Raw genomic sequence first — 25,597 nt, 5'->3', positions numbered from 1 at the left:
ACGTAGCGTCGTGAAAATGCGCTGTTAATAAAATTGAATATTGAATATTTATGTACAGTGATACTGTATTGTATTAATATAGCCTATTTGAATAATACACAGTTCAGTAATTTAATTTATACAGCACTGTAATTTGAAAATTGTTCGAAATAGCTAGCCTATACTGTACTTTGAAATTATTCATAAAATTAAGTAAATAGCGAAGCTGTCCGTTTTATTGCCTTATGTCCATGAAATAAATATACAAATCTCAATTACATGGGTCTCTGCCTGAGACATAAAGAAGAAGAAAAAAATCATGATAAATATTGATGATCGAATGGAAGCGGTCACCTGATTAGCGCGTGACGTGTGGGTAACGGCCGGCGACAGTCAGTTTAAAACATGGAGTCAGAGAAAACGGCGTTGCAACGTAAAGTCGGAGTATATATGATCCCTGCGTGACTTTTAAGGATCTGTTGGGCAAGTCCGCAACTTTAAAAAAGTTTGTAAGATGGAGTACCAACTCCCTACGCTGCTTGTAATACGTGCAAAGTCATAGTGAAATATGCACCTGACTCCGGGACAATTAGCATGTCGAGACACACTTGTAGCAGCAGATCGCTTGGTAATGAAGTGCAGCGAGAAGTTCCAGAAATTGTGAAGATCAGGCTCAGGAACACGATGGCTCGCATGTGGAGGCAATATTTGAGACCTTTTGTTTTTATAGAAGGACAAGAATTCATCGACGTGGCGAAGGACTTGCTTCTCATCGGTGCGACTTGCATTGAGATCGAAGGAGTCTTAGCACGGAGTGTTTCTCGCCATCTCGAGAAGGATTATGAAAAAATAAAGAAATTTGTAATAGAACGGCTCCAACAGGTATGCCTGCTTTCAATATATCTAGGCTACGTGTTGTAATTGTTATGCTGGTATAATGAAGTACACGTACTAGATTTGGAGTAGGCTTCACTCTAGTACTCTGTCAGCTTTTAACAGTGCTGGACCAATTATTATATGAATAACTGAACAGAATAGTGATGGGCCACACTTTGCTTATTAGTAGTTTATTTTAGTCAAACGCAGATTATATACACTTCTCGCACAAACGCGTTTTGTCCTAATGTCTTCTTGAATCAGTGTGCACACGTGCGATCCTGCCCTATTCTGTTCTATCTTCCGAAGTAAACATGCCTTCAATATATTCTGGTTAATGTGTTGTGTGACCGGTTTGCCGCAAGGAGCCCTCGAGCCACGCGGGAAGCTCCTTGCTGGGAGTCGGGCTGTGGAAACTAAGGGTGCGTTTATGGCAAGCCGTTTTAACATTTAATCGCTAGACTGGATATGCATTGCAGATATCTCTAATTCAATTCTTCCTAGTCAAAAAGAGCATTTCAGATATCCACAATGACATTCTTCCTATACACAATTGTCATTTCAGATATCCACAACGTCATTCTTCCTAGGAGAAACTACGTCACTTTTGCCATTCATGTCTATTGGGCTTTCAATTTCAGATATCCACAATTACATTTCAGATATCTAGAATTAACATTCTGGATATCCGAAATTGAATTCTTACTAGGAAAAACTCCCATTTCAGATATCTACAATCCAATTGTTACTAGTCATAATTTTAATTTCAGATATCCGAAAGGATACCACCATTTTAGATATCCAGAATGCAATTTCGAATATCCGAAATACATTGTGACTAGTAAAAATGTCTTTACGGATATCCAGAATTCATATTATGACTAGTAAAAATGCAATTTCAGATATCTACAATTAGAATTACGCCTAGGAACAATGCAATTGCAGATATCTACAATTGTATTGTGGATATCTGTTGAAGAGTAGATAAGACGCCGTTTTAACATAAAAACGATCCATTTACTATCCACAATTACATTTTAGATATACAGAATATCATTTCTCCTAGTCAAAATTATATTCTTACTAGTCAGAATGGCAGTTGCAGATATCCACAATTACATTCTTACTAGTAGAAAATGTATTTCAAGATATCTAAAACTTTATTTCTCCTAGTCACAATTCCGTTTAAGATATCTTTAAATCTTTACAAAGTATAAGTAGCCGTTTTAACATTTAATCGCTAGACTGGATATGTATTGCAGATATCCGTAATTCAATTCTTCCTAGTCAAAAAGAACATTTCAGATATCCACAATGACATTCTTCCTATCCACAATTGTCATTTCAGATATCCACAACGTCATTCTTCCTAGGAGAAATAACGTCACTTTTGCCATTCATGTCTATTGGGCTTTCAATTTCAGATATCCGCAATTACATTTCAGATATCCAGAATGTTCATTCTGGATATCCGAAATTGAATTCCTGATAGTAAAAACTCCCATTTCAGATATCTACAATCCAATTGTTACTAGTCATAATTTTAATTTCAGACATCCGAAAGGAAAAAAACATTCCAGATATATATAATGTAATTTTGAATATCCAAAAATACATTGTGAATAGTAAAAATGTCATTACATATATCCACAATTCGTATTATGACTAGTAAAAATGCAATTGCAGATATCTACAATTAGAATTACGCCTAGGAACAATGCAATTGCAGATTTCTACAATTGTATTGTGGATATCTGTTAACGAGTAGATAGGACGCCGTTTTAACATAAAATGGGTCCATTGACTATCCACAATTAGCGTCACCTCGCTCCACTTTCGTATACCGGAACTGTCCCAGACCAGCTCACACGCTGTGTATGAAGCAGGACTGACCTAGAAATAACCCATTTCTACTTGAATGTGGATTTGACTGCTCATTTACTTTGATGACAGGCTAAAGTTAAGGCTAAAACGTTCGTTCTTGGAGACAGCGGTGAGCGATTTCCTTGGAGCGGGATTAAAATTGGCCCGAGAGGGGGGCGATAATGAGCGAAGTGGCTATGAGTGGGGGGAGCTGGAAGAGCGTACAGGTCCGTGAGCGATAAGCTCCACTTACATGCTCTGGTCAAAATTATGCATTTTGTGAATGAATGACCTGGGACGGTCATTCATTCACAAAATGCATAATTTTGGTCTGCATGGGACTGCACTGACTGCGAACAGCTGACAGCCCCTCAACACGCCACTTGCGCTATACTGTATATAGCTGTGTCTGTCAGCAGACCCTCTGGGTGACCAAATCAAAAATGAAACTGGAGCAAAACTAGTAAATCCAGCTAATACTGATTTAATTCCACTGGAGTCTGTATTTGTGCTGAACAGTGCAGATCAGCTAAACGTATCATGCTGATCACTTTCTGTTCTGCTGCATTAACAGCAAAAACTATATATTCAGCAACGTGAAACAAAGAACGTTTTATATTTTACCGTGCAAGTTATAAGCTTTCTATTAAAACGTATGTAGTTATTAATTTATTTGTAATAAGGAGTTTATAGAGAACTGTCATAGCAACAGTATGGATGACATCAATTATTTAGCTGGCTTATATTTTTATATATTTTTACCGGATGTACGTCGCACCGCCATTCTAGATATCTGAAATGACGACGACAGGGAAACATACTGGCGGAATACACGTCATTTTTCCTAGTAAGAATTCAATTTCGGATATCCAGAATGTTAATTCTAGATATCTAAAATGTAATTGCGGATATCTGAAATTGAAAGCCCAATAGACATGAACGGCAAAAGTGACGTAATTTCTCCTAGGAAGAATGACATTGTGGATATCTGAAATGACAATTGTGGATAGGAAGAATGTTATTGTGGATATCTGAAATGTTCTTTTTGACTAGGAAGAATTGAATTACGGATATCTGCAATACATATCCAGTCTAGCGATTAAATGTTAAAACGGCTTGCCATATGCCATAGCCGCTTGCCATAATGGATAATTGCTAATTGATGTATAATGAACGTAGTGATGCAGTGTTCTGACGTGTACAGTCACAAAACGCTTTGGCGGGATTCAGAAAAGAATGGGAGAAAGAGACATGGACAGAACCTCAACTTTTAATCGACTGTTTAATGCTGCTTCTCGTGCAAGGCAGGAACTTGCATCCCGAAGTCCGGAAGATTTACTTTCTACTACAAGGCGACTTTTCCGACGTCGTCCAGTGACTCAAAGTAAGTATGCATGATTGCTTTAGCACTATGGACAAGCATGGACAATGCTAAGCGTTCTTCACTGCTCTGTCCTTTTTGTGGGTTACTTGACTATGAAAAGATTCGAAACTTAACCATGCAAGTGCATTTCCTGAAGAAAATGCGCATGTGATTGCTGCACCGTAGCACCTATAACTTACTCCATATTATTACTTTCAGATAAATTTGTTAAGATTCTGATCTGTCATGGCGACGGGGCATTGTGCAGGCAAAAAAAAAAAACCCAGATGATCCACTTACGGCGCCGAAAGAACACAAGGTTTAAGGCAGGCAGGCACTTAAATACCAAAAAGCAACTGCCCTAAGGAGAGGGGCAAGGTATACAACATAGACAAGAAATCAATAACAGTAGGGTGACCAGATAATCCATGTCAGGGAGGACACTTTGAGCTACTTCGGGTTTTACAAACTACTTTCAAATTGAAAGGCTCCTGTGCTCGGCTAAATAGTTCAGCTCTTCTTGTGCTTTGACTGGTTTGTTTCCTTGACTGAAAGACTCATCCAGCTGTTTCACATTAGCATTAGTGACACATGCATGATTATAGGAGACTGACCAATCAGCACACAGCAAGAACTCAGTGCTCAAGTGAAATCCAGGTCCTTTTAATTGAAATGGTAATTTACAATTCCTGTCCTAGCTCAGAGTGTCCTCCCTGACATGGATTATCTGGTCACCCTAAATAACAGGGCACAGGGAAAACAGGCAACAGGGGCCTGTTTCACAAAGCAGGATTTCTTGCTTAGCCAGGTAACTTGCCAGATTTAAGGTAGTCTGGGCTAAATAGACCTTATTTTCATCAACTTACATTTATCCCAGACTACCTTAAATCTGGCAAGTTACCTGGCTAAGCAAGTAACCCTGCTTTGTGAAACAGGCCCCAGGTGGAGTACAGTAACTTACACTAAAGAACACTAATCAAACAGGCAGGCAAGGCAAACAAGGGACAGGTGAATTAAATAAAACAAAGCACAGAACCAGTGAACTACCCAAGACATACCAAAGCTAGGAAATATTGGCTATATATGTACTAGGAAAAATACTAAGAATATAATACAGAGAGCTAACAGTAGTAGGGCCTAAGAACACAAAACAAACTGAATTAAACTGACAAAAAGTAGGATAAACAAAAATAGAAAACAGAAACCCAATAAACGAAACCAGGGAAGCCAGTCTCGAACCCATGACTAATAGGGCAATAGCCTCTATACCACACACTCAACCCATTGAGCTATGCAGCAGTCCAGGGTACCTAGCAAAAACACACTAGGGACTTAAAGGGCAACAGGGAGGACAGAATGGTCAGCAGCACTTGCTGGCCAAATGGGGCAGAGACATAAAAGGTTGGGGTGGACGGGTGCTGACCCTGACAGATTTGGCAGTACCCAAAAACAGGCCACATGGCAGCACTATGTGAGTATCTATGAGATACTTAAAAACCTTGATGACCCCCCAGCAGTAATAAAATAAAGCCCTTATTAAGACACACAATTAGTGTGGCTGGTGCTTTGTTTGTTTCAGCAACAATTAATTTTTTCCAATTTGTGTTTGTCAGGAACACTTGGGAGGCGGGCAAACCCTGTTTGGCAGGCAAGACTCTTCCTCCTTCCTGGCCCTCATTTTGATATTCTTCCTTCTACAGCTGATCTGCAGAAGTTTTCCAGTCTTGGATTAGGTAAACATTAGATTGCAATATAGAATGGAATTCAGCAACTCTTAAAAACTGGCCCTGTTCATACAATATTGTCAGTATTTCAGTATTTTTCATCTGTACTACCCAATCACGTTTGTTTGTGCTGATCATCATTGCATAACTCTGTGGGTAATGGCATTAAATCAAACATTGATCCCTATTATCAATGGTTGTCTTGTAATGGGCAGCTAGATAGGCTAAGACATTGTAATATTCAAAGCATATCTATCAATCATCAAGCTGTTTCCAAAGGAATCAGACAATATAGGCACTTAGTAGCAAGCCTGAAGTTATATTCAGTCAGACTGTAAGCTATGAATGAGTATTTTTTTTCTTGTAGAAAATTAGGTACTAATGTGCATATTTTTCTTTTTTTTTTAGGCAGACCAGCACATGAGTCAGAAAATTCTAAAATAGAATTGAATTGGTCACTGCCTGACCTAAATAATTTCATTTGCCAATGTTATCCGCTAATCAGTCTAAATTTGATTGGGTTTGACTTGGCAAAGGCAGGCAAGGGGCGCAAGCTTCAAAAGCTACAGGCTGGCTCTGTGAGAGAGCTTAAAATATCTGTTGGAAAAAGCAGGCTCTACATATTGCCGCATGTGGAAGTAATGGAGGTATGGATTAATTTAATTTCAAAGCACTGCTACATTGTAGTCTTACTGATATATACAGGTGGAACTGTAAAGCCTTCATCTGTATCCACAGATTACATCAACTACTCAGATGGGCCAAGCCTCATTGTTCTCTTCTTCCACCAGTCAGACACAGGTGTCTGATGAAAATGTAGTGTCACATCAGGTAATATATGAAAACATGCACACAATTTAAGAAACTCTATTTTAATCTGTTTCATCTCAATCTCATTTCAAAAACAGCATTTATTTTCATTGATATTTCTCAAGATATTCTAAAATTAATGTGTAGAAAACAGTAAAATATGGCTGGTGGTTTTGAGTTTTTTGTTTTTATGATGACCAAGTTGTTGTACTAATAGAAATGGAGCATGTTACAGGTATAATGATACATTACACCAACAAGAGACTCATAGTTTGATGGAATTTGTGTACAAATAGTGCATTTTAACTGTTAATTATGCAATAAAACAAGTGTTTAAGCTATATCACAATGATAATGTGTTATTCAAACTGATGGTATGAATGTTCATAATTATGATATATCTTATCTTATTTGACTATTTAGTCCATTCCACTTGTGGTACCAGAGAGCTCATTGCTACCTCTCGTCTCTCAGACCACCACAGTAGCAGGCCAATGTCAAGCAGTTTCTTACACCCAGGTAAAGTCAAAATTTCATAAACGCATTTTATTTTTAACTTTTAATTGTAATACTTTAGAAATGCTATAATTAACTTTGTGTACTTCCTTCAGGAATCAGAAACACTACGCTCCCAACAGGATGAAGAATATTGCAGGTCCCTATTAGCAGACCAACAGAAGGTATATTTTCTTTTCGGTCAGGTTTTTAATTTCTATTCTATAATTATTGGCTATATGGCTTGTATGTTATTATAATTACAGGAAATCAGGAAACGGGCCCTTGAGAATATCGAGGAACGACGTAGAAGGGTTAGTTTATATGTAAAAGCTGTTTTTGTTTCATTTTTTGCACTCTGTTAATAACACTGACAGCTTTGTCTACATGTAAGGCCATAAAAGAACGATGTCAGAGAATGGCTGATCGTGAAGAACCGTCAGATGGGATATCCTTGAAGTTCAAGTATCCTAATGGTTCCATGAGTATTGGCAGATTCGCTGAATCAGAGCCTATCCAGGTAATGTTATTACTGGGGTGCAAACTCATCAGGGGTGAAAATGCTGACAAAGATGCAAACTCCATAGGGGGATCCAGGGCTATGCACCCCTGAACATTTAGAAAAAATATCTGCTATAAATTTATGAATATACCGTGTATTTTCACATGAGGTTATAGGGGAAAACCGAACCTTAGAATAAATGTAATCTAATGTAAGGGGGACATCAGTTAAGAACACTGAAAAAAGGTGCTTGTGGCACTCTGACAGTGAACTAAAAGGGCATTTAAGCCCTCACTGTTGTGGCTGATGTGTGGCACCCTGGCCCCTTCCCGTGATGCATGCTACGTTTTTCTATATGAGCTCTGTTTAAGTGATGTATACTTACTTAAGTATTAAATAGTCTATCAAACCTCCAAATAAAGGCCTTTTGAATGTTTAACAATGCAGTAATTGTTTAATCAACTCCTTATTAGAAATAAACAACTTATTGACTCTAGAGATTACTTTGCATTTTAAATGAAGGTCATTTCAAGTCATAAATGTTCCAACAATACTGTAAAATTAAATAACATTACTGGTGTCTTGAACTAATTGCTGTCTCCATGGTTAAATTATTTTTCTAATGAATACTGTAAATGATTGTCTTTACTATTTGGGGGCTTTGTAACCGATACCGTGAACTCTCTAAAAGCTGTGCACCATTTTTTTGGAATGTGCAGCTAAATTCATTGCATTCTTGACTAAGCTGTTTGTACACTGGAGTTGTCGTGGCCATGTTTTTTATACCTGCAGTATTTTCTGTTGTTCGGAGTTCATTGAAACCAGTACTAATGCTGGTTTAGTGAGCCTTGTGCTCAGTTTACCAATCTGTTCTATTGGCTTGGGCATGGATTGACACATAGACTAACATATATATTTAATATTTTTACTATGGGACTCCCAGCAGGCTTCATTGTAGCTAACTGCCTGAAGCAGCTAAAAGTTATTTAAATACATGAAATGGAATATCCAGCAGAAGCAGGGCCCGATAGAGCAAACAGGAATACGTTAGCTCAGGCTTAAGTGTAATGACACAGAGTGGCCAAGTTCTGATTGGCAAGTACTGGTTTCCTTTGTCGGTTGGGTTGGTTAGGTTTAGACAAGAGGAATGAGATTGGTTACGGTTATAGCAGGAATATCAGATTAAGCCAATCAGAAGCAGAGTAGGGCGGGTCATGCCTTCGCCATTCTAGGAAAAATATATCTCCACAGGGTGATGTGCTATAACCCTCCCCCCACACATTTTCTTCCTACACAATTCACGTAGGTTACCTTTTTGAAGTAAAAACAGAATTTCGTAGAAAGGTGATAGGTTTGCACCCCAGTATGAATAACATGGAAAAATTGTTTAAATGAAAACAAGCCACAGTGCCCTTATCAAAACATTTATATTATTTTCATAGGTTCTGTTTGACTTTGTTGGTCAAGATGAGGCAGCAAGTGAAGTTTTTAAGGTGCAGGAGGCTCGTTGTAGTACAGCCATCAACAGCACTTTAGGTGGTTTGATTTTGGATCAGGGTTATCAAACCAATTCTACACTGTATGTCCTTTGGCTTTCTAGTATGGATGTTGAGGTGAGTATAACTGATTGTCTAAATTAATATTATAGCATACAAAATTCTAGCTCTTAAACATTGCTCACATCATTTTTGTTCATATTTTTGGCCTGTTAGGACTGGATTTCTCATCAGAGGAATGTTGACCAACAGCAGCTCACTCTGGCCTCCAGTGAGCTACTCACAAATCCAGATGTACCTCCTACTTCCATACCATCACCATTCTTTACTGTAGACTCAGCTCAGTCATCTCCATTGGCCCACACACCAATTATAATTGATGATGATGATGATGACAATGAAGTCTGTCCTGGCCTTCAGACTCCCGAGACTCTTTTGTCTTCCCTTCCACCAGAGGAGGCTGTGAATGAGTATGTGTTAAAGTATTTCACTTAGTGTACATTACAAATTTTAAAAATGCGGATGAAGACTATTTGGAGTATCAACAACAGCTGATAGATATTATAGCATTCAGTCCAATTCTACCTTCAAAATTATAAAAAAGAAAATAATAAATAAAAATTATGTGAACTGTACATTGAGCTCATACCGAATTGAAAAAGTCTTCACTCTTTTATCTTTTTGCTACTTACAGAGTTAATCTACAGACCATCTTGATCAAATTGATCAATGGGGTGGACTTCAGTTTGTGTCCGACCAGCAATCAAATAAATGTTTGCAGGAGCAACATTTTACAATGCAGCCTGCAAGCATTTAAGCGTCGGCGCTTCAACCCAGAAGCAAAACTTGATGTTGTCTTTGTTGATGAGGACATGAATGCAGAGGGGTCGGTGGATGAAGGTGGGCCCACAAGAGAGTTCCTGAGATTGCTCATGAAAGCAATCCATGGTTGTTATATCTTTGAGGGCCATGAAAAGGACCGCCAACTGGCACTGAGCACGGAAGGTTAGAAAGCTATTAACGTTTGTCATTATGTATGTCAGGTTTTCTACACATTTGAGTGTATGTGTAATTAAGTTTAATCTGCATGACTGTGCCACTCCTGCTACAAATGTCTTTGTTTGCTAAGTAGGTAAGTTTGGTAAATACTTTTAAACGGTGGATGGGTGCACTAACTGTAATTGTTTACTTTGCCTCTTCATTTACGGCAGCCTTGGACGCAAAGATGTATATGTGGGTGGCCAGAATGATTTCTGTTTGTGTAGTCCATGGAGGAGTGGGTCCACATTTTTTCTCAGACAGGCTATACCAGCAAATTTGTGGACTACCAACAGCCCCTGTCAAAATTGAAGATGTTAATGATCACACACTTCGGGAACAGCTGATGAAAGTGAGTTTAAACAATAATGAGGTATTAATTTTGGTATTCACGTTAAAACTTGCATATAATCAATACGATACTTTTTTTTAAATTCACCCAGATACAAGAAGCAGAAACAATCGAGGAGGCAAATATTGCCATTGGAGAAGCAGCTGAGAGCTTGTGCATTATAGGTTCCCTCAGACATGTGACAAAAATGGAAGATAAGGACTCCCTGGTTCGCTCTGCTTTACAGTTCCTCATGAATGGAAGAATGAGGGATGCTATTGAGCAGTAAGCCAGTTATAGCTTTGTATTATTAATGTAAATAAAGCATGTAGCCAGTTGACATGTCTAAAGTTTCCCTACACGATCTAATCTGTCACAAAACCTAAACAAATGTTTACTTTTCAATTTTGTGATATTCATATCGTGTTACAGGGTTTTATTCAACTCTTGTTTTTTGAAGCCATTGTTTCTCTTGATGTAAGTACATAGGGTAAATAATAATAAGTATTATTATAAGTATCTAAAATGAGATGTGCTATGCTGGGCAGGTTTAGGGCATGCCTGGTGTACCTAATGGGACAAAATTGCCCAGCAGAAACAACAATATTATCAGAAGGAATGTCAAAGGATATATTAGTAATTAATATGTCAGTTTACAATCACAAAGGAAATTTCAAAAGCAATGAATAATAGGTTGCAATAAAATGCAAATGTTGGGTCTCCAGCTGATCATGAAATTGTATGTTCTCTAAGATCCAAAGAAATTTGCTTTGTAACTTTTATTAATAAAAATGATCAACTATTTACAACAAGCACAAAAATATAACTAATCACAGCAATCAAAAGAAAATGGGGGTCAACCAAAAATATAGTGACCCTCTCACCCTCATTTACCGGCAGCATGCAGGTGAACAGATCCTTATATTAACTATGACTATCACTGACTGTATTTGTGTGATCATACTCTCAATAATCACCATGATTGCACAATATCCATATAAACCATCAGAAAATGTATTAGTGATATTACTATGACATTTACTCACTTTCACTCTTGTTATGCATCCAGACTGCGGTTGTACTGGCTGAGATGTCTGTATGTCACTTGATTTTTAATATTTCTGTTTCTATATTCTGTTTTCCTTTTATTTATCCTTTCCTATGTATGTATCTATGGACCAGAGTCTGTTAAATAAAATCAATCAATCTAAATTCCTTCATGGCTCCCTCTTGCAGGTTTGCTGAAGGCTTCAAGACTCTTGGATTACTTGATCAGCTCCAGAGATACCCTTCTATTTTCCATGAGATGTTTGTTTGTGAAGAAAAACCACTTCAGGCCAAGGATCTGAACAGTCTTTTCACAGTGGACTTCTTCAGGCTGGGCAGCAATAGAAGAGCTCAAGAAAACCAGACAATATGCTTCTGGAGAGACTGGTTGATTGACATTGAGGGTTTGTATTTTGTATTCTTGTCATTAAAAAAGATTATTCCTAAGTACTAAGTCACGTAATTGAGGAATTAAAATCCAACATGTCAGATAATTACTCTTTACTTGGTGTCCAACAGAAGAAGAAGCTGGCCCTATCACTCTTGAGACTGTCTTGGAATTTATCTCAGGAGCCTCAGCAGTGCCTCCACTTGGATTTCCCCATCAGCCACAAATAAAGTTTCTCCATGAGGACAGCAAAATCTTCCCAGAAGCAAATACTTGTCTTCTGGTACTCCACCTGCCGATTCACTCTTCCTATGACACTTTCAAGAAATACATGACAGAGGGAATTTTGCAAGCTCCAACTTTTGGAGTTGCATAATTTGTTATGAATGCCAAACAAGAAAAATACACATATATGAACAGGGCCGTCAGAGTTAAAGTGTTAACCACCATTTTTGCCACCATTGATGCATTTCCTAGTCCTAAAAAAACATTTTAGCATATGTTCATGTGTTTTGTTAGTGGTGTTTCTCTAACAATGTTGGTTCAGATTTTTTATTGGTTGAGTAATTTTATAGATTACTGCATAAGATTGCAGACAAACTGCAGTTATGTGTTTTGAAAATTATCCGTAGTTGCATTACTATGTTCACTTCTCATGGATTGAAGGTTGCTCTAAGTAACTTAAGTTGACTGAACAAAACATGTTAGTGGGAAAGTCATTGAATTCATAGTTTTAGAGAGAAAATTTAAGTAAATTTTTTTACTTAAATTACCCAAATTAGATACATCAACAGTAAATTGGTTGGAACAGAATGATAGGGAAAGGCTTTCTTGATATATTCTTGCATATCCTAAGTTCATTTGGTTTTATCATCCTTCCAGAGACTGACATGAAAGAAATAAAAGTTAAAAAGCAATTCTTTGTGTCTTTTCATTTGTTGTCATTGTCAATTCATGGAACATTCAGAGTACTAAATGAAAGAATAAATAAATGTGAAATTAAGACAAAAAAAGAGATCTTTACAGTTGTAATTGTCACGCACTGATCGTCCGAGCCTCCTGTGTGCCACGCCCCCTCATTAACAGTGTGTGAAATCCCGATTGTGACAGCCCTGATCGACCGGGCAAAATGCTTGCCCCAAGCTGTCGTGCAGTTCTGTGTAGGAATTATTAGCTCAGGTAAATTTTAATATCTCCATCAATATGTTTTGAAATGAATTACACTTTAATTAATTATTATTTAATACTGATTATCAACCAATTGTTATGCCGAATGGTCGGCTCCTCCATACTCAATTGCAGTATCCCCGGAAGTCTGTTAATGTGAGACTTAAATGGGATTCACTAATTACCAATATCGCTTAGTAACCTGGGTTAGAAGGCTTGTCCAGCGAGCTGCATCACCAGGTAATGACAGGTAAACGATCGGTAGCGAAGCTCCCCTCCCGGCCGATGAGAGTGAGTCTTGCGATATTTCAGGTGAGTTTGAGGTTTCAGAGCTTGTAGCACAGAGGCAGGCACTATTGTGAGCACTTAATGAACGGAAGCTGAAGTTGTGTAAAAGACATGCATTTATTCTTAGCTAACACTATACTAACATAAGACAGACATTACACTTAACACAAGTACAAACACGAAATAACAGAATAGAAACAAACAATGTAATTATGGAAATGCAATGTCTGGATTTAAATGAGTAACCTTGAAAGGGAAATACTGTTCTGCAAAGCAAGCTCAGTTTGTGGAAACACGACTAAAGTCATATAGCAAGTTAACAGAACATTCTAACAACTTAGGTTGTTAGAATAAGAGGAAGTTGGTTTACTTGGTAGCAGAGTGGGGAGGGGGGGTCTTGGCAGTTGGTTGCAGAGGCTGATGGGCTGACGGGATGATGGCACTCAGGAAGGCATGGTGTTTGGAGCGGTTGTTGGAGTGGAGCTCCTTGGATTCTCTCTCCTTGTGAAGCTTTAAGGTGAATGGCTTTGTCTTGGAAGCAACCTTCACCGGCAGGCTTCAGGAGGGCTTCTTGCGGGCTTCTCTTCTCCTGGGCTGATGTTCTTCTGTCTCTCACTTCGGGCTGATGTTTTCTCTGCTACTCCCCCTGGCTTTGTTCTGAGGTGCCAGTTTTTATAGTCTAAAGTTCATGAATAGGGATGACCAGGAATTCGAAACCTGAACCAATGGCTGACCATCCATTTGGCGGGCTTTCAGAGGGGATGTCTGTGGCAATCCATTTGGAATTTATCACCAGACTTATTCCCCTTTACTGATGATTTTCATTAAGCTGTCGTAACTTTTGATCCATACACTTTCATGGTAACCAGATTTGGAATGAGGAGTGATTTTCCATCAGTTTGATACCAAACATGCCATACCAGCCTAGCGGTTCACACCTCATACCATCTGTATTAATTAATTAACAATTACTTATATCCTGTATGTTACTGACTCACATCAGTAAATGATACAGGTGTTTTGGGTTGCATCTCAAGATATGTTACACTTTGTACAGACATCACATTACATATTCACATTCAAACAGCCCATCTTACCTTAGATAGGCGTGGCCGTTAGTTTGTGGTAATACCAATTTAAGTTGCACATTTGGGAACAACATATTTTGGTGGGTGTGGCTTATCCCAATTGATCTTCTCCCCAGAATGGGTAATGTACACCTTAATTCAGTTCCTTTAATGCAGAATAGCAAGTAAAGAAATGCTAACACAATGATCAGATAAGTGCCACAGAGGAATGTGGAAGGGAAGGGGGGGTTTGTTAAACAAAGAAAGAAGAATCTCCAAAAGTTAGGACACACTAAGATACCTGGTTAGACTATTCAATCTTCAAGATTCTTCTGGTATAATCATGAGAACAATATGCAGTGGTAGCTATACCTATATATTTATTAAAATGTAAGTGTTCAAGTGCAAAGGCGTAAAATAGGTGATACTCTGTGAACATGGTTGTAAGGGTGGCACACAAAACATTAATATTGTCTAAGGACACATACAAACATAACCTGTATATTGAGAGCTAGCAATCATAAGCAAAGAAATATACAGGGTATACAAAAGCCAAACTTAAAATAAACTCTCTTTTAGGGTGTTGGTCTGTTGGGTGAGTGGTATGTAAGGCAGGATGTCTGGGGAGAGGGTTGTGTGCCAAGTCGAGGGACCCCTGTCCTTGAGGTCCACTCTGCTGTCTGCTAAATCTTTGGGCAATAAAAGTTGGAGTGCTGGCCTCCCTTGTTATCTGTGTGTGTGTGTGTTTAAGTGTGTTTATGTGTGTGGGGTCACTAACCCCCCTTCTGTGCATAGGCCAGCGAGTACCTTTCATACCAGGCTAGGCCTTGTCTCAGGCCACCTGGAATTTAAGCTCTGTTATTTGTGCACGTGTGATCCTACACCTGGAAGAAAAGGTGCTGCTAAGGTGGACCCATAGTAACACTTAAGTGACATCATGGTACTTGGTATAACATGGTTTATTGATTAGTTAGATGCATAGATTGAATTGGAAAACATCTGCAGAACTAACCTGTTCATCTAACTTACCAGGGGAGGTGCAACCAGCAAAGGAGTCCCATGGCAAAATGTGGATGTTTTATGGGGTACCAAGTAATTGGACGTTTCGATATGGTACAGGTTGGAAGGGGGTATTTTGTTTGGTGTGATGACCGGGGATTACGAGGTAAAATAAAAATGGTGAATGTTGGTAGTGATGTAAACTATGTGGATTATTCTGTAAAGGAAAAAAAAAGTTAAGAGGTGATGGGTCGTGTTTGTTTAATGTATGGTAAACTGTGTTCCTCACCCTTCCCCTTTTGGGGTTGTGATGGTGCTGGACATTATTATATAGGGAGGGCTGCCCGAAGTTGGAGGTGGTAAAGTGTGCAGATACATCCCTCTTCTTCTCCACTTTCCCCCCTTTTTGTGTGTTGGGTTTTACAAGGAGGCATGAAATTTTGTTGTTTGTAATAAAAGAAATATATTTTTGGAGTCCTGTCTGCTGTACTCCTGTCTTTTGTGGCCTACCCCATGGGTTTGATGGTAGTCTCGCTTGGGCCATCACACCGATTGCTATCAGCTGTTTCCTGTTATTTCCATTGAGTCCTGTGTATTTCAGTCTGCATTTGAGTATGTTTCCCTAGTTTTGTCATTGAAGTCTTTACTGTGTTGTACCTCGTCCTGTTGTTTCAGTGAATAAACCCCATGTTTTCTTGTATTCTGGACTCCTGTGCTTCCCTGCTTGGCATGTCCGCAACTGGTCATCATGGTAATGATATCTTGCTCAAGAAAAATCATGTCTTGTTTTATTAATACATGTAGAATCAAGTTTAGCACAAAGTGATAATATGACATTATACCAAATAATTAACATAAACCATAACAGTCACATTATTGAAAAGTTTTAGGGTTCAAAAATCAGCTTGTCTATTTCAGATTACAATGGTAACAAATTACATGTTGATAATATGCAATAAATGAGATTTTGTCCTGGGCATTGTATGACTAGCTCATACCTGAGTTTGTAGAATACTGCTAATTGCAGTACAGCAAGCCTGATATTTTATCTTCAGATCAGAAATGTGTTGCACTGCATTATACACAAAAGCCTGTTGTTGCTGAGTGAGGAGTTGAGGTGGCTCTACAGTTACAGCTGGGAACTCTTCTTCATCAAATGTAGGCAGTGTCTGAATTCCATGCTGAGCTAGGATGGCATCAACATTTTGGTCACTGTAGGGATTTTCCCCAAACACATTGTTGATAGCTGTGTTGTCTGTTGCAATGTTTGTGAGCATGCCCTCTGTCCAGAGTTGAGTTGGTGTGCGATTATTTTCTGTTCTCAATGCATGGTGATTCCAGGCCTCTCTAAAGTACTCTAGCCTGTTTTGAATCTCAGGAAGATAAACAATATGCAGTGAAAGTACATGGACATCATTAGCAGGGTTTAGAACCTCTGAATCCTCTAAGGAGTAGAATGTAAGGTAAAAGTGCTGCAACACATGCAAAAATACATCACGCCAAAGGCGTTCTATCCTTTGATTGTGCACTGACTCTCCTGTTATAAAACTCCTGTGTTGAAGTCCTTGCACTAGATTCATGAATAAAGCCACAAGCAAGTTTTCACCACCATGGTCAGATCTGACTCTCGAGGGTAGTCCATAGAGGCACGTTGCTTTCAAAAACTGTGACAGCACTGTTATGGCACGATTGTCTGTGCTGCAGTTCAGGTAAGTAATGAGACGGGAATGTCCATCAATGGCACCATGAATAACAAAGCCCCACCTAGAAAGGGTGGGTAAAAAATAAAATTATTCCTGGGAAATCATGCAAATATAATATGGACCGTAGTTTGGAAACAAAGTAGCTGTAAACTTCAAATTTTAACTTCAAGTTATTGTTTTATAAATATTCAAAATATGACAAGTCTGATAATTAACCTTATAAGGCGCATGTTCCCATCAATGTGCCACAAACTGTTGGGGTATGGTGCATGATAAACCCGTCTTGCAACTGTCTGGCTCCATCTCCTTGCAGCGGCAGTTGGATTTATCCTTGTCAACGTCTCACGCACCCTGGACCGTGTAACAGTCACTCCCTGTGCACGCAAGAGGGCTCTCATCATCTGAAACAGATTTTTGGAAAGTTAAAATGACCATGAACTTACAAAACAATGACACACAAATGTAAATAAAATAGACGAAGACTACCAATTACCTCATTCCCAGAATTTGGATATTGGTCCTGAAGTCGCCTCACTTGCTGTTCCAGTTCACTGTCATCTATTGCAGACAGCCTACTTCTCACAGGTATACCCATCGATTTTGATCTCTTGTAAAGAAATGATGTAGAGCATCCCAGTATTTTGGCCATTCTTTTCATTGTATGTCCTTGCTTCAGAAGAAATTCGATATGTTCTCTGGTAACATCAATGGCTGGTCTGCCTCTTCTTCCTACAAAAAAATTAAAGGGAGAACAGTAACTGTTTGTATATATGATTCTTCAGTTAACAATAAAAACATTTTAATCAACAGTTGTTTATCTGTTATTTATTTGCAGTGTTTATCAGTATACAGTCATAATTTTCTAATACCATTTTCTAATATATATATATATAAATTTTACACTGAACTAAAAGTTCGGGGAGCGGTAATGAGCGGAGCGACTTAATTGCAGTTCCTGTGAGCTGGGGGAGCGTACGGCTCCGTGACCGAGGAGCTGAAATTCTCATCGCCAGGCTCCGCTCACATGCTCTGACTGGGACTGCTAATATCCTTACCCAGTACATTGTAGCCTATTAACTGCTACTCCTTGAGCAGAAAAAAATCCGCTAATTATTAAAAAAAATGTACATGCATGTAATCTACATTGTATGAATGCCGTGATACACGAACTCACCTGAACTGATGCGCATTACAGAGAAACTTCGATCTTCGTCTGCCTGGAAATTAGCAGCCATTATAATTTTTAGTTCATCCAAACTGCTACTCAGTTCATTTTTTGTGTCTGGAGATAATAAATGTTCAATTCTCTCAAGATTTCTGCCACAGCTGTCAACTGAACGACGTTCTCTCTCTCCACAAATTCCCTGACTAAGGGCTCTTTCAATTTCGTGGCATTTTCTTGTAATTTTTTGTATTACCGCCAAAGCCATGAATGTTTTCTTATCTTGGACTGCTAGCATGTAATGCTTCAGACAGGATGTAGCACCCTGTTTCATCTTTTCATCCCGCCCCTGCTGCTATTCGATGTTTGATTTATATTAGCAAATTATGACTTTTGTCAATTATGGCAATGCTTTTGTCACATAGAAATGTTCTCCTCTTTATCCTCAGTGTATGGCAAGCCGTTTTAACATTTAATCAAGTCACACTCCTATCCGTAATTACATTTTAGATATACATAATATAATTTCTCCTAGTCAAAATTATATTCGTACTAGTCAGAATGGCAATTACAGATATCCACAATTGCATTCTTACTAGTAGAAAATGTATTTCAAGATATCTAAAACTTTATTTCTCCTAGTCATAATGCTATTTAAGATATCTTTAAATCTTTACAAAGTATAAGTGGCCGTTTTGACATTTAATCGCTAGACTGGATACGCATTGCAGATATCCGTAATTCAATTCTTCCTAGTCAAAAAGAGCATTTCAGATATCCACAATGACATTCTTCCTATCCACAATTGTCATTTCAGATATCCACAACGTCATTCTTCCTAGGAGAAACTACGTCACTTTTGCCATTCATGTCTATTGGGCTTTCAATTTCAGATATCCACAATTACATTTCAGATATCTAGAATTAACATTCTGGATATCCGAAATTGAATTCTTACTAGGAAAAACTCCCATTTCAGATATCTACAATCCAATTGTTACTAGTCATAATTTTAATTTCAGATATCCGAAAGGAAAAAAAAACATTCCAGATATATATTATGTAATTTCGAATATCCAAAAATACACTGTGAATAGTAAAAATGTTATTACAGATATCCACAATTCATATTATGACTAGTAAAAATGCAATTGCAGATATCTACAATTAGAATTACGCCTAGGAACAATGCAATTTTAGATATCTACAATTGTATTGTGGATATCTGTTGAAGAGTAGATAAGACGCCGTTTTAACATAAAAACGATCCATTTACTATCCACAATTACATTTTAGATATACAGAATATCATTTCTCCTAGTCAAAATTATATTCTTACTAGTCAGAATGGCAGTTGCAGATATCCACAATTACATTCTTACTAGTAGAAAATGTATTTCAAGATATCTAAAACTTTATTTCTCCTAGTCAAAATTCCATTTAAGATATCTTTAAATCTTTACGTAGTATAAGTGGCCGTTTTGACATTTAATCGCTAGACTGGATATGTATTGGAGATATCCGTAATTCAGTTCTTCCTAGTCAAAAAGAGCATTTCAGATATCCACAATGACATTCTCCCTATCCACAATTGTCATTTCAGATATCCACAATGTCATTCTTCCTAGGAGAAATTACGTCACTTTTGCCGTTCATGTCTATTGGGCTTTCAATTTCAGATATCCGCAATTACATTTTAGATATCTAGAATTAACATTCTGGATATCCGAAATTGAATTCTTACTAGGAAAAATGACGTGTATTCCGCCAGTATGTTTCCCTGTCGTCGTCATTTCAGATATCTAGAATGGCGGTGCGACGTACATCCGGTAAAAATATATAAAAATATAAGCCAGCTAAATAATTGATGTCATCCATTCTGTCGCTATGACAGTTCTCTATAAACTCCTTATTACAAATAAATTAATAACTACATACGTTTTAATAGAAAGCTAATAACTTGCACGGTAAAATATAAAACGTTCTTTGTTTCACGTTGCTGAATAGCCTATATAGTTTTTGCTGTTAATGCAGCAGAACAGAAAGTGATCAGCATGATACGTTTAGCTGATCTGCACTGTTCAGCACAAATACAGACTCCAGTGGAATTAAATCAGTATTAGCTGGATTTACTAGTTTTGCTCCAGTTTCATTTTTGATTTGGTCACCTAGAGCAGGAGTATTCAACTAAAATTTATAGAGGTCCAGTTAGAGAAAAATTCTTGAAGCAAAGGTCCGGAAGATCATAATGTCTAACTATTTAATAGTATGATATATATTTAAGTAGCCTATTAGTTGCATCAACATTGTATGTAATCAGTACCTGACTGTCAATCAAATTAATTCAGTACAATTCAAAAACGTTTTGACAATATTTATTGTCACGTGACATAGAACTTCGGCCAGCTGGCTGGAGTGAGATTTACAATTCGAGATGTCTGCTCACATGTAACAGTTCTTACCTTGTAAATAGTCTGCTTTTGTATTTAACCGTGTAAATACACCTTTGACGTAGTTAATTTTAGGTTTTATAATGGAATAATATAGATTTGCCGTAAGATTTCCAGCATGAGTCTGAAAGCGTGAGTGTCATGCCAGATGCTTGAGATTTGGCAACCCTGAAAACGTACATTTTTTGTTTCACATGAGTATATTTATATAACAGATAACATTACTTTATACATATGTTAAAATGCAGAAACTTCAACGAACATGAAATCAACGATAAACTACGTCTATTTATCCAACGTGTATATATTGTATTTGAAAACTTTCCAGCTTTACGATTTCAGGAGAGCGCAGCCACACTGTTAGGAACATTACGCTTTTTGTTTGCGGGTGTTAGCTTCGCTGCTGCTATTAACACGAAAGGCACATTAGCGCAGACAAAGGCTGCATACGCCGAACTATACGTCTTGCTTGGCGTTCAAAGGCGTTCGACGTTCATTGGCGTGGGAAACGGCGGTTCTACTGCTAAACCTCTACCGAAAAGACTACAAACGCTGCGCCGGTTAAAATAAAAGCGCCCCGTCAGGTTTTAAATAATAACTAAATGTTTTGGCTGTCGGTCCGTGTCCGTATGGGACAGCTTCTGGGTCCGGACCCGGACCGCGGTCCGCCTGTTAGTGACCTCTGACCTAGAGGGTCTGCTGATAGACACAGATATATACAGTATAGCACAAGTGGCGTGTTGAGGGGCTGTCAGCTGTTCGCAGTCAGTGCAGTCCCATGCAGACCAAAATTATGCATTTTGTGAATGAATGACCGTCCCAGGTCATTCATTCACAAAATGCATAATTTTGACCAGAGCATGTAAGTGGAGCTTATCGCTCACGGACCTGTACGCTCTTCCAGCTCCCCCCACTCACAGCCACTTCGCTCATTATCGCCCCCCTCTCGGGCCAATTTTAATCCCGCTCCAAGGAAATCGCTCACCGCTGTCTCCAAGAACGAACGTTTTAGCCTTAACTTTAGCCTGTCATCAAAGTAAATGAGCAGTCAAATCCACATTCAAGTAGAAATGGTTTATTTCTAGGTCAGTCCTGCTTCATACACAGCGTGTGAGCTGGTCTGGGACAGTTCCGGTATACGAAAGTGGAGCGAGGTGACGCTAATTGTGGATAGTCAATGGACCCATTTTATGTTAAAACGGCGTCCTATCTACTCGTTAATAGATATCCACAATACAATTGTAGAAATCTGCAATTGCATTCTTCCTAGGCGTAATTCTAATTGTAGATATCTGCAATTGCATTTTTACTAGTCATAATGCGAATTGTGGATATATGTAATGACATTTTTACTATTCACAATGTATTTTTGGATATTCAAAATTACATTATATATATCTGGAATGTTTTTTTCCTTTCGGATGTCTGAAATTACAATTATGACTAGTAACAATTGGATTGTAGATATCTGAAATGGGAGTTTTTACTATCAGGAATTCAATTTCGGATATCCAGAATGAACATTCTGGATATCTGAAATGTAATTGCGGATATCTGAAATTGAAAGCCCAATAGACATGAATGGCAAAAGTGACGTTATTTCTCCTAGGAAGAATGACGTTGTGGATATCTGAAATGACAATTGTGGATAGGAAGAATGTCATTGTGGATATCTGAAATGTTCTTTTTGACTAGGAAGAATTGAATTACGGATATCTGCAATACATATCCAGTCTAGCGATTAAATGTTAAAACGGCTACTTATGCTTTGTAAAGATTTAAAGATATCTTAAACGGAATTGTGACTAGGAGAAATAAAGTTTTAGATATCTTGAAATACATTTTCTAATAGTAAGAATGTAATTGTGGATATCTGCAACTGCCATTCTGACTAGTAAGAATATAATTTTGACTAGGAGAAATGATATTCTGTATATCTAAAATGTAATTGTGGATAGTAAATGGATCGTTTTTATGTTAAAACGGCGTCTTATCTACTCTTCAACAGATATCCACAATACAATTGTAGATATCTGCAATTGCATTGTTCCTAGGCGTAATTCTAATTGTAGATATCTGAAATTGCATTTTTACTAGTCATAATATGAATTCTGGATATCCGTAAAGACATTTTTACTAGTCACAATGTATTTCGGATATTCGAAATTGCATTCTGGATATCTAAAATGGTGGTATCCTTTCGGATATCTGAAATTAAAATTATGACTAGTAACAATTGGATTGTAGATATCTGAAATGGGAGTTTTTCCTAGTAAGAATTCAATTTCGGATATCCAGAATGTTAATTCTAGATATCTGAAATGTAATTGTGGATATCTGAAATTGAAAGCCCAATAGACATGAATGGCAAAAGTGACGTAGTTTCTCCTAGGAAGAATGACGTTGTGGATATCTGAAATGACAATTGTGGATAGGAAGAATGTCATTGTGGATATCTGAAATGCTCTTTTTGACTAGGAAGAATTGAATTAGAGATATCTGCAATGCATATCCAGTCTAGCGATTAAATGTTAAAACGGCTTGCCATATCAGTGCCTCATTATGAGCGTGTACTACTGAAAAATAAGACATGCTATAATAGTGTAAACTCTGTAAACAATTTGTGTAACAATTGGATTGTAGATATCTGAAATGGGAGTTTTTACTATCAGGAATTCAATTTCGGATATCCAGAATGAACATTCTGGATATCCGAAATGTAATTGCGGATATCTGAAATTGAAAGCCCAATAGACATGAATGGCAAAAGTGAAGTAATTTCTCCTAGGAAGAATGACGTTGTGGATATCTGAAATGACAATTGTGGATAGGAAGAATGTCATTGTGGATATCTGAAATGCTCTTTTTGACTAGGAAGAATTGAATTAGAGATATCTGCAATGCATATCCAGTCTAGCGATTAAATGTCAAAACGGCCACTTATACTACGTAAAGATTTAAAGATATCTTAAATGGAATTTTGACTAGGAGAAATAAAGTTTTAGATATCTTGAAATACATTTTCTACTAGTAAGAATGTAATTGTGGATATCTGCAACTGCCATTCTGACTAGTAAGAATATAATTTTGACTAGGAGAAATGATATTCTGTATATCTAAAATGTAATTGTGGATAGTAAATGGATCGTTTTTATGTTAAAACGGCGTCTTATCTACTCTTCAACAGATATCCACAATACAATTGTAGATATCTACAATTGCATTGTTCCTAGGCGTAATTCTAATTGTAGATATCTGCAATTGCATTTTTACTAGTCATAATATGAATTGTGGATATCTGTAATAACATTTTTACTATTCACAATGTATTTTTGGATATTCGAAATTACATAATATATATCTGGAATGTTTTTTTTCCTTTCGGATATCTGAAATTAAAATTATGACTAGTAACAATTGGATTGTAGATATCTGAAATGGGAGTTTTTCCTAGTAAGAATTCAATTTCGGATATCCAGAATGTTAATTCTAGATATCTGAAATGTAATTGTGGATATCTGAAATTGAAAGCCCAATAGACATGAATGGCAAAAGTGACGTAATTTCTCCTAGGAAGAATGACGTTGTGGATATCTGAAATGACAATTGTGGATAGGAAGAATGTCATTGTGGATATCTGAAATGCTCTTTTTGACTAGGAAGAATTTAATTACGGATATCTGCAATGCGTATCCAGTCTAGCGATTAAATGTCAAAACGGCCACTTATACTTTGTAAAGATTTAAAGATATCTTAAATAGCATTATGACTAGGAGAAATAAAGTTTTAGATATCTTGAAATACATTTTCTACTAGTAAGAATGCAATTGTGGATATCTGTAATTGCCATTCTGACTAGTACGAATATAATTTTGACTAGGAGAAATTATATTATGTATATCTAAAATGTAATTACGGATAGGAGTGTGACTTGATTAAATGTTAAAACGGCTTGCCATATGCGTTCGACTTGGGCTTAGGTCTGTCTGCAGCTGACGTGACGTGGAGCGAGATCTGCCGGCGGCTGCAGGGGTGGAGTATAAACTGACTGCAGCCAAGTCGGACAACTTCTACTCCTAATCTGCGAGAGCTGACTACAATGGCAGCACTGCCAGAAGATAACGATGAAACAAATAAAGTAGGTATGTATAGAGCGCGACCAACATGGCCGCCTTTTTTGTTCCAGATTCCTGTTCCACCATCGGGTCATCTGAGCGCTTGGTATACCCCGGAAAATACGCATTCTTATTGTATCGCATTGCGGAGTTCCGCGGTATTCCCACTGATAACATAGATGGGGAACCCTTCTTCGTCCTCCGTTTTGAATTTTTCAATTCTGTGTACATTTAGACCTTTTCTGGAAACGTTGAAAAATACACTCGATTTCAACATACAAAAACCACTTCAAAAGATTAAGTGACGCTTTTGAAAGCTAAATTGACATATTGTTTATCATTTCATCTTTCTAATCCTGCAGTTTCATAGCTTTCTATGGATCAGAAAAAAAGTTTACTGACCAGGACCGGCAGTATACAGGATCGTCACGGGCCAGAAATCCTGAAATCTGCTGTATGTTCATCAGTGATTTGTTGCATCAATATGCCACGATATTAGGGAAATATCTTAAGATGTGAAAAAGATGATTATATCCACTGAGTCGCATTTAATTAAGCAGAAGATAAGAGATATTCACATGGTCACGTGACCTAAACCAACAGCGGCGCCTGTTGATACACCATTCCAGTCTTCACCTTGTATCAATTTTATTTCAGACTAAGGACATACTTGGAATATATATTATTCTTTCAGATTGAAGAATATAAAGAGATACACCTTCCCTGAAAGTTTC

General features: G+C 37.6%; 1 protein-coding gene and 1 long non-coding RNA gene across 2 annotated transcripts; one reads left to right on the top strand and one right to left on the bottom strand.

Annotated features, from left to right (window-relative positions):
- Window positions 1-3,818: 3,818 nt before the first annotated feature.
- LOC111845312 (uncharacterized) lies at window positions 3,819-12,728 on the top strand. Its single transcript, XM_072712821.1, has 15 exons — window positions 3,819-4,102; window positions 5,695-5,814; window positions 6,214-6,452; window positions 6,544-6,636; window positions 7,039-7,134; window positions 7,227-7,295; window positions 7,377-7,424; window positions 7,505-7,630; window positions 9,055-9,225; window positions 9,325-9,578; window positions 9,803-10,113; window positions 10,320-10,498; window positions 10,590-10,762; window positions 11,714-11,928; window positions 12,044-12,728. Exons 1-15 carry the CDS (start codon window positions 3,955-3,957, stop codon window positions 12,286-12,288), a joined length of 2,487 nt encoding a protein of 828 aa, XP_072568922.1. The 5' UTR covers window positions 3,819-3,954; the 3' UTR covers window positions 12,289-12,728.
- Window positions 12,729-16,306: 3,578 nt separating this feature from the next.
- On the bottom strand, window positions 16,307-18,717 carry LOC140590981 (uncharacterized). Its single transcript, XR_011991866.1, has 4 exons — window positions 18,311-18,717; window positions 17,630-17,865; window positions 17,353-17,537; window positions 16,307-17,197 (listed from the first exon to the last, which is right to left on the bottom strand). It is a non-coding gene; the product is annotated as an uncharacterized lncRNA (long non-coding RNA).
- Between the last annotated feature and the right edge of the window lie 6,880 nt (window positions 18,718-25,597).

Source organism: Paramormyrops kingsleyae, chromosome 5, assembly GCF_048594095.1.
Source record: "Paramormyrops kingsleyae isolate MSU_618 chromosome 5, PKINGS_0.4, whole genome shotgun sequence".
NCBI classification, from domain to species: Eukaryota; Metazoa; Chordata; class Actinopteri; order Osteoglossiformes; family Mormyridae; genus Paramormyrops; species Paramormyrops kingsleyae.
The sequence above is the reverse complement of the archived record's forward strand: the minus strand, read 5'-3'. Positions and strand labels throughout refer to the sequence as shown.